The sequence below is a fragment of the Trachemys scripta genome, chromosome 4 (assembly GCF_013100865.1).
Source record: "Trachemys scripta elegans isolate TJP31775 chromosome 4, CAS_Tse_1.0, whole genome shotgun sequence".
Classification (NCBI taxonomy): domain Eukaryota; kingdom Metazoa; phylum Chordata; order Testudines; family Emydidae; genus Trachemys; species Trachemys scripta.
In genome coordinates, this window is record NC_048301.1 from 3,436,941 (window position 1) to 3,449,827 (window position 12,887).

Sequence of the window (12,887 nt, forward strand, 5' to 3'; positions counted from 1 at the left end):
GGGACCTGCGCCGCCGCCTCGCCCGCCCGGGGCCCGGCGCCCAGGTGCTGCGGGCGCTGGTGGAGCACGGGCTGGAGGGCGCCGAGCCCGCGCTGCGCACCGCCACCGCGCTGCTGCTGCCCGCGCTGCTCGGGCCGCCGCTGCCCCGCGGCCTGGACCTGGGCGACCTCCTCCTCAGCCTGGCCAGGAAGCTGGGCGCGCCCGCCCGGCCCGGGGGCGGCCCGGGGGAGGAGGCGGCCGCCGCCTTCAGCAGCCTCCGGCAGCTGGGCGAGACCCTGGGGCCCGAGCGCTTCCATGGCTACCTGGGCCGCCTGCCCTCCGCCCTGCGCGGCCACTATACTCGCCTGCTGGAGGCCCGGCTCGGCGAGGACCTGTGCGGCGGCGGGGACACCTCGGGGCCCCGGCCCACGGAGCAGGATCCCCTGAGCACCAACCTCAAGTTCGGGCTGATCCCTCAGGAGCTGCACGGCCGCCTGCTGGACCAGGAGGATTACAAGAACCGCACCCAGGCCGTGGAGGAGCTCAAGCAGGTGCTGACAGATGCCTCCCCGGCCTGCCTGGCCTCCACGCCCGCCACCAGCCTGCTGGGGCTCATCAGCTTCCTCTACACCCTTCTGGACGACTCCAATTTCAAGGTGGTGCATGGCACCTTGGAGGTGCTGCACCTGCTGGCCTTGCGCCTGGGCGAGCGGGTTCAGGCCTACCTGGGACCCTTAGTGTCGGCCGCTGCCAAGGTGCTGGGTGACAACAAGCTGGCCATCCGGCAGGAGTATAATCAGCTCTTCTGGCGCTTGATGAAGGCGGTGGGTCCCCAGCAGGTATTGTGCCTGCTACTGCAGCCAGAGCATCTTCAGCACAAGAACTCCAAGGTCAGGGAAGAGGTGGTGAACATCTGCATTGGGTCCCTGCTCACATACCCTAGTGAGGACTTTGACTTGCCCAAGCTGGCGTTTGGGTTGGCACCAGCCCTGGTGGACAGTAAGCGGCGGGTCCGCCATGCTGCCCTGGAGGCCTTTGCGGTGTTGGCCTCTTCCATGGGCTCAGGCAAAACCAGTCTTCTCTTTAAGGCTGTGGATGCTGTGGAATTGCAGGACAACGGGGATGGAGTGATGCACGCTGTACAGGCCAGGCTGGCCAGGAAAACCTTGCCTAAGCTAACAGACCAGGGGTTTGTGGAGTATGCTGTGCCCATGCCATCCTCTGCCCATGGCAGGGGGGTCCATCTGCCCCATGGAGCAGACACAGATTGGTTGCTGGCAGGCAACAGGACTCAGAGTGCACACAGTTACTGTGGGGATCACACAAGGGATGCTACACAAAACTATGGCTCTCACAGCCCCTATACTGATCAAGGGATATGTCCCAGAAGGGTTTTAAGTGCAGGTAAAGGAAAAAACAAACTGCCTTGGGAAAATGAGCGAGCTGGAGGCACAGGAGGCTGTTCAGGAAACCAGACACCTTTTACAAAGGGCATAGAGCAGGTATGTACACTAATTCACTTAACGCTTTTTTTCTAAAGGCCCTTCCATATAAGGATCTCAGAGATCTTTGTAAACATTTAATGAACAAGGAGTACTCGTGGCGCCTTAGAGACTAACAAATTTATTTAGGCATAAGCTTTCATGGTCTAAAACCCACTTCATCGGATGCGTACAGTGGAAAATAAAGTAGGAAGTTTATACATGTTTATATACAGAGAACATGAAAAAATGGGTGTTGCCATACCAGCTCAAATGAGGCTAATCAATTAAGGTGGACTATTATCAGCAGGAGGAAAAAAAACTTTTGTAGTGATAATCAGGATGGCTCATATCAAACAGTTGACAAGAAGATTTGAGTAACAGTAGGGGGAAAAATTAGCATGGGGAAATAGTTTTTACTGTGTGTAATGGCCCATCCACTCCCAGTTTTTATTCAAGCCTAATTTAATGGTGTCCAGTTTGCAAATTAATTCCAGTTATGCAGTTTCTCATTGAAGTCTGTTTTTGAACAGACTTCCTCGTGGCTGGACTTCAATGAACGAAGTCCCAAGATCCTTTTGATGTAGGTGATATTGCTTCTGTGTCACAGATAAGGAAGCTGACATGCAGAAGCCAAGTGAGTTGCCAAAGTCAAGTTCAGTCCGTGGTAGAGTTAGGAATAGTAAAAACCAGATTTCCTGTCATTAAAATCCACTTGTTTTTTTTTTCCTCAAGAGAAAACTGGTCGGTTTCCTTCTAAGTGCAAAAGCTCTTCACATATAAACTGAAAAGGGAACATGACTGTGATCCTACAGTGCAAAATAAACTACTTCGCTTCTGGTTCTTTATACAGAGCTCTGGGGTGCATTTATATCCAATGCTTTTGTCAGTAGGCTCAACCACAGACTATTTAAATGCATAGGTCATGTCAATAGTTACCTGAGTTGCATTTGACCTTATGAGAGCCTTCATTGAGTAGGAAAGGTTTTAGGTCAGGCATAGCTAATACACTCCCGCTAATCCTAGTCTAAATCAGACAAACCCTGAATTTGAGCATAACATCCATAAATTAGTGACTTATCCAAGGTTATCTGAAGTCCCCTTTAGTTCTGCACTGAACAGCCTTTCATTCTCATGATTTGTTGGATGTTCATGAAAAGTCTGCCTTTCTGCTAAAACTTCTTAAATTAAACTGGTTGTTTAATTTTAGCATGGGTTACTATCTAGAAAGCTAACTCATAATGAATGTTGGTTAGAAAATCAGTCGTACTGAAACAATTCCCCCCACTGAATGTTTGCCATTTAAAAGTTAATTTTCAGTTATGTAACTATTCTAAACTCCATATTTTGGTCATATATTTCACTACCTTGAGCTTTTCCCCCTAACTAATTTGCCCCACGTAATGGATATAGAACCACTGAGAAATTGAAAAGGGGGGAGATTCATTCTGCACAAGCACATTCCTTAATCAGTGTGTATATATCTGTGCTAATATCTGAAGTGATGAAACTTTCAGATTGGCAGTCCTGGGCACTGATGTCATATGTTTATCCATAAAACAGATAGTCTAGGTAAGGGTTTTAATGCTGGCCTGCAGAGATCATCTCTCTGGGTTAGAAGAGATTTCAGTCAGTTCTTGTCCTCATTTCTGAGACTAACAATTATATTAATGCTAATTGTGTAGGTAATTGCTAATTGACAGTGTACTAATTGTAAACTGAATCAAGTTGTATACTGTGGTATGCATTAGTGTCACAAATCTTTCACCTTTTTTTAAATTAGGAAACTTTTCATGAATGTAGAACTTCAGAAATTACCTCTTCTTCACTGCTTGAAGAGACAATCCTCTCCATGACATCACAACTAGTTGCTGTGAAATGGTTCCAATTTTTTTAAAGTGAATGTGCTTACAAAAGTGGACATATCTGATGCCTGTAGATTAGGGGGAGCCCTCAAAGGGGAAATTCACTCTCAAAAACAATGGGCAAAAGTGGCCATATTGATAACAGTTGAGACTAAAGGCTCTATTTAACCACAGAATTAGTAAAGTATGGCGGGAATGGTGTAAAATTTCCCCACACCACCCCATCGGTGTGCTTGCTTTGACCTGGAGAAACCGCCTCAGATGGTATTGAATTGTTCACTACAATTTCTTATTCTACACAGAACTTGCGCAGGAAATCTTAAATTTTTTAGCACAAACTTTCCTCTTATATTTATCCCACCATTCTTAGGCCTGGTCCACACTAACCCCCCCAATTCGAACTAAGGTACGCAAATTCAGCTACGTTAATAACGTAGCTGAATTTGCGTACCTTAGTTCGAACTTACCGCGGGTCCAGACGCGGCAGGCAGGCTCCCCCGTCGATGCCGTGTACTCCTCTCGCCGAGCTGGAGTACCGGCGTCGACAAGCACTTCCAGGATCGATTTATCGCGTCTAGACAAGACGCAATAAATTGATCCCAGAAGATCTATTGCTTACCGCCGGACCCAGAGGTAAGTGTAGACCTACCCTTAGTAATGTCGTCATCTACCATGCTAAATGCACTGTTTTCCTCTTGGTGTTGGCACACCTAAAATATTTGTAGACTAGAACTTGAAAAAGTGTGTGGCAGATGAGGAACCTACAGCTGCACCAACAATTTCTTCAAAACATAAAATTGTATTTAAAATGCAAGGGGCTGGATTGACAAAGGGGTTTAGGCTCAGTGTTGCAGTGCCTAATTTTAGGCACCCTTCTGCCAATGGACTCCTCAGCCCTGAGTTAGCTTCCCACCTTCTCTGTATAATGCATGGGGTGCGTTAGGTGCCTAAGAATGGGATCAACAAAAGCAGCAAGCTGAGCAGGGGCTGAGCTGTCTAAAGTAGCTAATAGGAAATACCTGGGTGAGATGTGGCCTAAGCTTGGTCTCTGAAAGGGACTTGGGGGGCCTACCTCCATCTGGGATTCGCATCTCCTGGAGTTGTGTCTAAAACCTTTCTTGCTAGGGAGGAAAAAAACGACAGAGGTGGTGCCTCCTTCTTCCCATTAGCACAATGGTTAGAGCATTCACCCAAGATGTGGGAGACTCAGATTCAAATTCCCCTCACCCCCTGTTTGATGTGGACAGGGATTTGAACCTGCATCTCTGAACAGTGTCCTCACCACTAGCCTATGGATAGCCTTGGAAGGATTAGATTTTTATTGTTTGTTGTAAATGTCAATTTCACTGTACACCCACAAACTCATTAAAAATATTTCTATCAGTAATAACTGAAGTTTACAGATAGGCAAAATTAGAAAAATGCTGTGTGAGAACTTTAGTTTGATTTAATTATATTTACTCTGTATATTTGGAGCTGTGATGTTGACCGTTTGTTTTAATGGTTATAAAGCTAGAACTTTTTTTAATCTCAATGTCTGCTGTCATTAAATAATTGTCTGACCCTTATAATTTCCCACAACAGTGAAAATGTAAATTGATAAACATGAAAAATGCTTAAGCCCCATGATTTTGCCCAATTGAAAATTTCAATGATACAAATAGAAAATATAAATAAATATCAATATTCGTTGAAATTATTAAAAAAAAAAATTCTGCCAAGCCTACCTATGGAATATTCTGATATGGGGATGTCTGTCTCTCCTGCTGGAGCCATTTCACTTTGTATATATGTTCACTGGTCCAGAGATAGAGTGAAGTTGACTCAGTCACTAGCTGAGTGGTCAGGACCCTCACCTGGCCTGTGGGAGATCCACCTTCATTTCTCTGTTCCAATGAGTATTTACGTGAAGTGGAATGGCTTCAACAGGAGAGATTGAAGGACCCACCCCAGCATATCTCATAGCCCGGTTGTTAGTGCACTCTCCAGACAGGTGGGTTCACATCCCTGCTCCAAGTTGGGCAAAAGGGCTATTTGAATCCAGGACTTCTGTATCCTGGATGAGTGCTCTCAATGCTGGGCTAAAGGTTATAAGGGGGCCACCTTTTCCTCATCCTCCAGTGCTGTTACTTTGTTTAGGTTTAGGGCCTGATCTGTAAGGTAATTTCTGAGAACACCTTCTGCATTGGGCCCTGTAGGTGAAATAGGCAGGAGAATGCCTAGTTGGAGGATCCTGTTGGGGCTTAGGCGTGAGCGAGGCATGTGGGCATCAGGACTGAGGTGGCTTTGCGCATGGCCAGTGGCAGATTTTTAGATGACTAAAGTAAACATCAACAAAGAGTCCTGTGGCACCATATAGACTAACACATGTATTGGAGCATAAGCTTTTGTGGATGAATACCCACTTCGTCGGACGCATCTGACGAAGTGGGTATTCACCCACAAAAGCTTATGCTCCAATACATGTTAGTTTTTACCGTGCCACAGGACTCTTAGTCTGGATCTGTAAAAAGCAACAAACATGGCTACCTCTCTGATAAAGGAAACATGGGTGCCTGGGGACTTCAGGCATCTACCAGGGTTAGGTGGCAGTTGAGTGGGAGTTTTGAGGATCTGAATATTGGACTTAGTTGCTAAGTGGCAGTTGGGGCTAGATCCATGGTGTGATTTTAGGCATCCAAGTTTCTAGCCTTTGGGTTGCAAAATCATCATTCTGAACATGATATAGACCAATGTAATATCTCTTTCACGAGCTTGCTGACAGCTCCATTACTTTTGCTGCTCAAGGCTTTGCCGAGGCGCCATTCAGTGAAACTAAAAAGACTCTACTTGCTTTCACTACTGCTGTTCAGAATTCAGTGGTTAGTATGATAGGATTATCTTCCAGAGTGAAGATGCAGCCTGTAGGACTGTATCTGAACTAGATTTTAAAAAAATGGAACGGTCTGCATCTCCTAAACCTTTCCCAGAGACACTCAGTCCCCTCTGGAAATGTTTTCTTTTCCTGTCTTTCCCCTCCACATGACTTAGAACTGTCTGGCTCATGTCCATTTTATAGTCTGTCTATTCTTATGTTTTAGTTGTCTCTAAGGCAGAGTGATGACTTTGAGGTGTTTGAATTTGAAGATTTTGTCAGTCACACTCTGCCTCTGGTAATCCTATGTGCCCCTTGTCCACTCTTACTTGAAGGGTGGCTGAAGAACCAGAAAATTCCTCAACCATGACTCACTTTACATTAAAATGTAACTCTTCCCCACCTAACATTATACCCGTACACTGCTAAGTACTTGCCAGAATAAGAGTCAGCATCCAAATTCTGGTGAATCTGAAGAGTCCATTTCTGACCTAGATACACGTAATCACAACATGCCAGCCAGATCTGCTTCATTTAGCCACGTTCGGAGTGAAGTGCTGGGTACAGTTCAACCACTAGTATAAAATGTGTGAAATTGTTATCCACACAAATTACAGAAACTGCTAGAGCATGATGTCTTAAGTGTGTCTTGTAATGGTTTTGAAAAGGGTTTGGCTCAGTTTACACTAAAAGGCAAACCATTTCCACCGCCAGTTGAAAGGGTTAAGGGGAGCATGTTGATATTTGTGAGATTTTGGAATTGCAGAAAGTGCCCATCATTAAACTCTCACATCTCTACTAAGTACTGTATTAAACGGTTAACCAATAAGCTTGATGCTTATTGGTTTCTGTTAACGGTTAAACTCCACCCTTTGTGCCCGGGGTCCCTCTGGGCTGTCAGAGTCCGTCCTGGTTACTGGCCCCGCGCCCGAGGTCCCGGTTGCCACCATACTGCTGCCTGGCATCCCGTTGCACCCATGGTCCGTCCTGGCTGCTGGGACCCCAGGCACGCTGGGATGCCGGGTAGCAGAGCCCTGGGTGAGGGGCCAGCAGCTGGGGTGCCAGGATGCTGGGTATCAGCAGAGACCTGGACACAGGGCTGGCAGCCAGGATCCCTGGGTGTGGGGACAGCAGCGGAGCCCCGCATAAACCACGGGGGTGCTGCAGCACCTCCTGCGTGCCTAGTTCCCTGGGTAAACGTTTAACCCTGTAACCAATAGAATTTTAATCAGTTACACGGTTACTGTTTTTAAACGTTATTTACATGCCTCGTACTTAGTATGTTTTAATTATTAAAACAAACTCCCAACTCGCCTATTGACAAAAACTAGATAGACTTCCTCAGGACAGACCTAAAGCAAAATGTGAGTAGATCCTGATTCTGGGAGTAGCCATCTTACTTTCCTCTATTAGACTAACTCAGGCCTGGCTCGTGCTTATAGTCATTAATCACACCCCTTCCCATCTAACCATTTCTTCACTTGGTGACCAAAGGTATCAATGTCTCACGCATTAGAAGTGTGCCGTTCCTCTTTAAACTTCTATAAACTCTTTGTACCTGAATACTCCTAAAGACAAAGTGTGGGCTGTATCAGTTTTCCTGTGGAATAGGTAAAGCATGTAGAATTTTATTTTTTTTAATCTTGTTCATTGCGAAGGGTAGCTGTGTACTCCCCACCACTCTTCCTTGCACTTCCAGTGCAAGAAAATAACAACCCCTTGAGGGAGAAGTCTAGAGAGAGAGGAGGGCAGGTCTTTAGAGGAGAGAGAACTAGGACAGTAGTTCTCAAACTTTTGTACTGGTGACCCCTTTCACATAGCAAGCCTCTGAGTGCGACCCCCCCCCCCCTTCATAAATTAAAAATACTTTTTAATATATTTAACACCATTATAAATGCTGGATGCAAAGCGGGGTTTGGGGTGGAGGCTGACAGCTCGTGACCCCCCCCCAAGTAATAACCTCACGACCCCCTGAGGGGTCCTGACATCCAGTTTGAGAACCCCTGAACTAGGAAGACCACTCACTGAGAGAGCCATGAGTGCCTCTTGCCTATTAGGCTATGTATTGGGTACTTTTAGGAGAGGATCAGTACAGCCATGCTTAATTTCACTCTAACCTGATGAGTCTTAACCTCTTCACAACCACTGCCATAAAAAAGTGTTTCCTAATGTAGATGGACTTTACCTTTTGATACACTGTCAGTTGGTAGGCTGCTTTTAAGCAATGAAATATTAGGCTGATTAGATAAACTAAGAATTCTGCTGCTCTAAACTGTTAATTTTATTGTTAGTTTATCCTCATATCCCAACCCATTTGTTTGTTTCATCCCCCTTTTCTTGTCTGAGTTGCATCTTGTCTGAAACTAGATTATAAATTCTCTGGGGCAGGGACTCTTTATTACTTGCTTTCTGGTGCCTGACACAATGAGGTCCTAAATGCATGGAAAAAATAAACGTTCATGTCCTTTGGGGAAAATTCAGTTTTGATGTAAGTAAACTCCATGCTTTTCAGTGAAGATGCATGTGCTCATGCCAGTGCTAAATTGACCATTTGTTTCCTGTACTTGGGGACATCATCTGCTAACTGAAAGAGCTGATCAGCCCTACTTCTTTATGATGTGACTCTCTCAGGACTTGGAAAACCAAAAAGAGAAAAGGCTTGGATAAATCTTAATTCTTAGGTTTTGATTTTATAAAAAATAAAACTGCAAACTACAAAAATCACAGAAAAATATTTAGCGTATCTGACCTCTTGTGTAAATATAACGTTTAACTATTAATTTAGGGACATTCCTTTGAGCTGAGTTCGTTTAAAAATTAACTGTTGGAGCCATTTAGTAGCTGAAAACTTACGAAATCAGTTTAATGTTTAATATTTACAGCTCTCTGGTGGTGGTGTTTTTAGGAAGACACTACATAGTTTTTGGTGATTACTGACCCCCAAGACTTGTATAGGTTAGGATAAAAGATGTGATTCTGGAATGTGTAAACTAATGTGTTCTAAGGGTATGTCTGCACTACAAATGCTACATCGCCACAGCTGTAGGGCTGCAGCCGTACCGCTATAGCATAGACACTGCAGCGACAAGGGTTTGTTCTGTTGCTGAAGTAAATCTGCACATCTACAAATGTTGGCAGCTAGGTCAACAGAAGAATTCTTCCATAGATGTGTCAATGTCTACATTAGGCTTAGGTTGTCTTAACTACATCCCGGAGGGTGTGAAATTTCTCTCAGCCCTGAGTGATGTAGCTAGGTCATTCAGTTTTAGGTGTAGACCAGGGCATGTTTGAAAAGTGTTATGTAGCCTGTGTTAAAGCGCTTGCCTCCGCACAAGTTGCCACAGTTTGACAAATCATTTTACTTAAACCAGTGCAGCTTTTCTTTGTGGACTGCTATCACTTTAAAACTTTTTTCAGAGTAGCAGCCGTGTTAGTCTGTATCCGCAAAAAGAAGAACAGGAGTACTTGTGGCATCTTAGAGACTAACAAATTTATTAGAGCATAAGCTTTCGTGGACTACAGCCCACTTCTTCGGATGCATAGATGTTAGTCTCTAAGGTGCCACAAGTACTCCTGTTCTTCTTTTTTTAAAACTTTTGTTCGGTTCAACTTGTACTTGTACATTTACAGATTCAAGCTAAATTCTTGTAAGTCAGGTTCAAACTGCCAAGAAGGGTAACATGAGTTGCAACATTTAAAATAAATCAGTATAAAATTACACCTCTAATTACATGAATACAAATTTGTGTGCAGCACAGGTCAAACACGTTCAAAGCTGGTTGAGTTAAAGCATACCGGGGAGGTTATTGCCTTGTTTACATTACTCTACAAACATACTACAGTAGTTAGAATATGTTAGCTAACACTCTAACAGCACCTTTTATCCAAGCCCTATACCAGGCTGAGTGCAGCAGCACATGCGGTGTTAGGAGCAGGGTCTGGACGGGAAACTTACCCTACTGCCCTTAAGATAAAAAAGCAACTGCTTTGTCTTTGTGTTACATTACTGTATAGAGGAGCCATCTGCGCTTTTGTCAACTTAGTTTTGATTTTTGCAAAGTGCCAAGCACATTTTTTGACTCTAGATAAACTTAATATCCTATTACTATGACTTCTTCTCTTTGGTACAGTACTGATCATGTTTTCAAGAACAAATACCTCTTCTAATCAGTTATTTCAAATATGCCGAGCCACACAGTGTAGAACAATCAAGTTAAAAAGGAGAAACTAAGTCAAAATATTTTGGTTTTAAAGCTGCAAATGGTTATTCTAAAAATTAACACCAAGGATGTTGCCAATTTCTAGAAGATATCCAAGACCATGTCAAGTCTCGTGAACCCTTCTTAAAAATGAATATTTTCAGGGATTTTCTTTTACCGGAGTATAAATTATAAAAGCAGAGATATTGGAAATATAAAATTTGTTTTTGTGACATGTTTGTTTACACACTATGTATTAATTATTATTTATCATTACAGTATTTTTATTGCATTATGAAAATGGCAACACTCTTCCAAGATCTCACTTTCGTAGCTTGTATTACTTTGAATAAGCCTGTTATGAGACAAGGCTCCTATGTTTCATCAAGGAGTATCAGATGTGAAACAGCATGAAGGTATTTAAGAAGCCAACTCAGAGTTCTTCCTACACAAGCATTCAGGTCTTAAGCATTCAGGTCTTGAGCAGTCCAGGTAAACAATGCACATTACAACAAAGCTTAAACTTGTTCTTCATAATCATTTTAAAAACAATACTAGCTGCCTATTTAATTTTAAAAACAGCAAAAAATATCCACCTCCCTTTCCATTTCTTATGAGGAGTCTTGAAGGTTAAGTCTCCTCAGTGTCCCATGCTGTCCGGGGTCCCAAGGGACAGCTCTGTCTGCCATTAGGGAATTTTTCCCCTAGAACTCCCGTAACATTTCATGATCCCCCAGGGGTTCACGAACCCCAGTTTGGGAAACACTGATTTAGGTGGAGGCCATCAATATTTTACACCAAGAATATCACCTTGATTGATCGGTCCTTCAGCACTCATATAGATTGCTCCGAGCACAACACGTCTTCGATTCTTCTCTTATCCTGGCCTTCCTTCTCCATGTGTAACCATGCCTTTTTCACAGTAAAATCTTCCCATCTCGGAGGTCAGCTGAGTGGTCGTTTCAGTTCCCCTAGGGACTACTCGGTGACATTGATTGTCAGTGAGCCTCGCTGTATACCCAGCCCATCGCATTTTACTGTACCTGCTTTCAACAACGACATCCTGCACTCCACTCTGCTGTCTGATCACTTCACTGGGGACTCAGTCGCAGATTGAAATGCCCATAATTCTTTTTTCCATCGCTGTTTCCATGACAGACAGTTGTTGCTCCTCTATCTTTGTCAGCACCATGTTTCTCTGCCGGACAACATTGCCGGCAGTACTGTTGAGTTGAAGAGGTTTCCTTGTTGATTTGTCCTTGGAGGACATCCTTGATAGAATTAAATGCACGCCAACCAAGAGTTGACCTTCCTGATCACGGCGCATGTTAATTTTTTGGCCCAAGTAGACATATTGCTCAACTTCTTTGTTCTCCTTGACTATTATTTGGGCTTTTGGCAAGGCATCGGATGGCATAAATTTCATTTTAGAGCGGGTCATTTTCAGTCCAACTTGGCTGCTTTTTGGGTTGAGTTCTCGCAGCATTTTCTGTAGTTTGGTGTTTTCGGCAATCAACACGACATTGTCTGCGAATCTACGGTGGTTTAACTGCTCTGATTCCACCCTTCCAGTTCATCCACCTCATTACCATTTTGAGGCAGGCTGTGAAGTGCAGGCAGGTTTTTGAAGGAATTTCAGCACAGCGGACCATATCTTCACTATAAACCAGCTATTGGAGCATTCAAGGGAATACAAATTCCCTTTACGCATTGCCATTGACTAAGAAAAAGCATTCGACAGAGTAGAGATCAATTCAGTGCTGAAAGCTCTTGCAGAGCAGGGCACTAACACAAACTACATCAGACTACTAAAGGAAGCAAACTCTGACTGGATGACAGATATAACTCTGTTCGACATTCCCCTTTGCATCCCAGTCAAAAAAGGTGTGAAGCAAGGAGACACGGTTTCACTGAACCTCTTCACCAAGAATATAAAATATCTTAACTGCTGTACAGCATTGTCAGCAGCTCCATAGTTAAGGTTGCAACCTAGTTCGCATTCCAAGGCCTATAAATAGATTTTAAGGCCAGAAGGGACCGTTATGATCATCTGTATTATGCAGGAGACCAGACCAGACCAGAGAACATTACCCAGTAATTCTTGACTTAAGCCTTTATATTCTGTTTAAGCTAGCTTAGAGTTATATTTTAAACCAGTCTAGTCTTGATTTAAAGGCTTGCCTTTCCTTGCCCTCCTACAGCTCTCTTCTTCTCCTCTTCCTCTTCGCCTGTCAAATACAGAAGTCTTTTTTCCATCTGTAACCCCTCCACTTGCTACACTGATTCTATCCTAATGCATTTCCTGATCACCCTCATGCCCACTCTCATCTCCTCCCTTATTATTCTCCTTGTTCTTTCGCTCTTCTGACTCTCCTCCTGCACAATACAAGCAGGATTTAGCCTCGCCGATTTAAAAAACAAACAAAAATACCTATCTACCCATGACCCAACTTGCTTTTCCAGCTACCGCCCCTTCATTTAATCTCTAAAACCAATGAATGAAGTGTTT

The 12,887-nt window shown here is 44.0% G+C and overlaps 1 protein-coding gene across 1 annotated transcript in view; it reads left to right on the forward strand.

The window, feature by feature from the left end:
* Positions 1 to 32: 32 nt before the first annotated feature.
* Positions 33 to 12,887, forward strand: part of TOGARAM1 (TOG array regulator of axonemal microtubules 1) — a gene marked incomplete at its 5' end in the record, with an annotated part of 73,614 nt that continues 60,759 nt past the window's right edge. The window contains one exon of the mRNA XM_034767902.1: positions 33 to 1,481. Coding sequence (XP_034623793.1) covers positions 33 to 1,481 — 1,449 coding nt within the window. The remainder of the gene's footprint in view (positions 1,482 to 12,887) is intronic.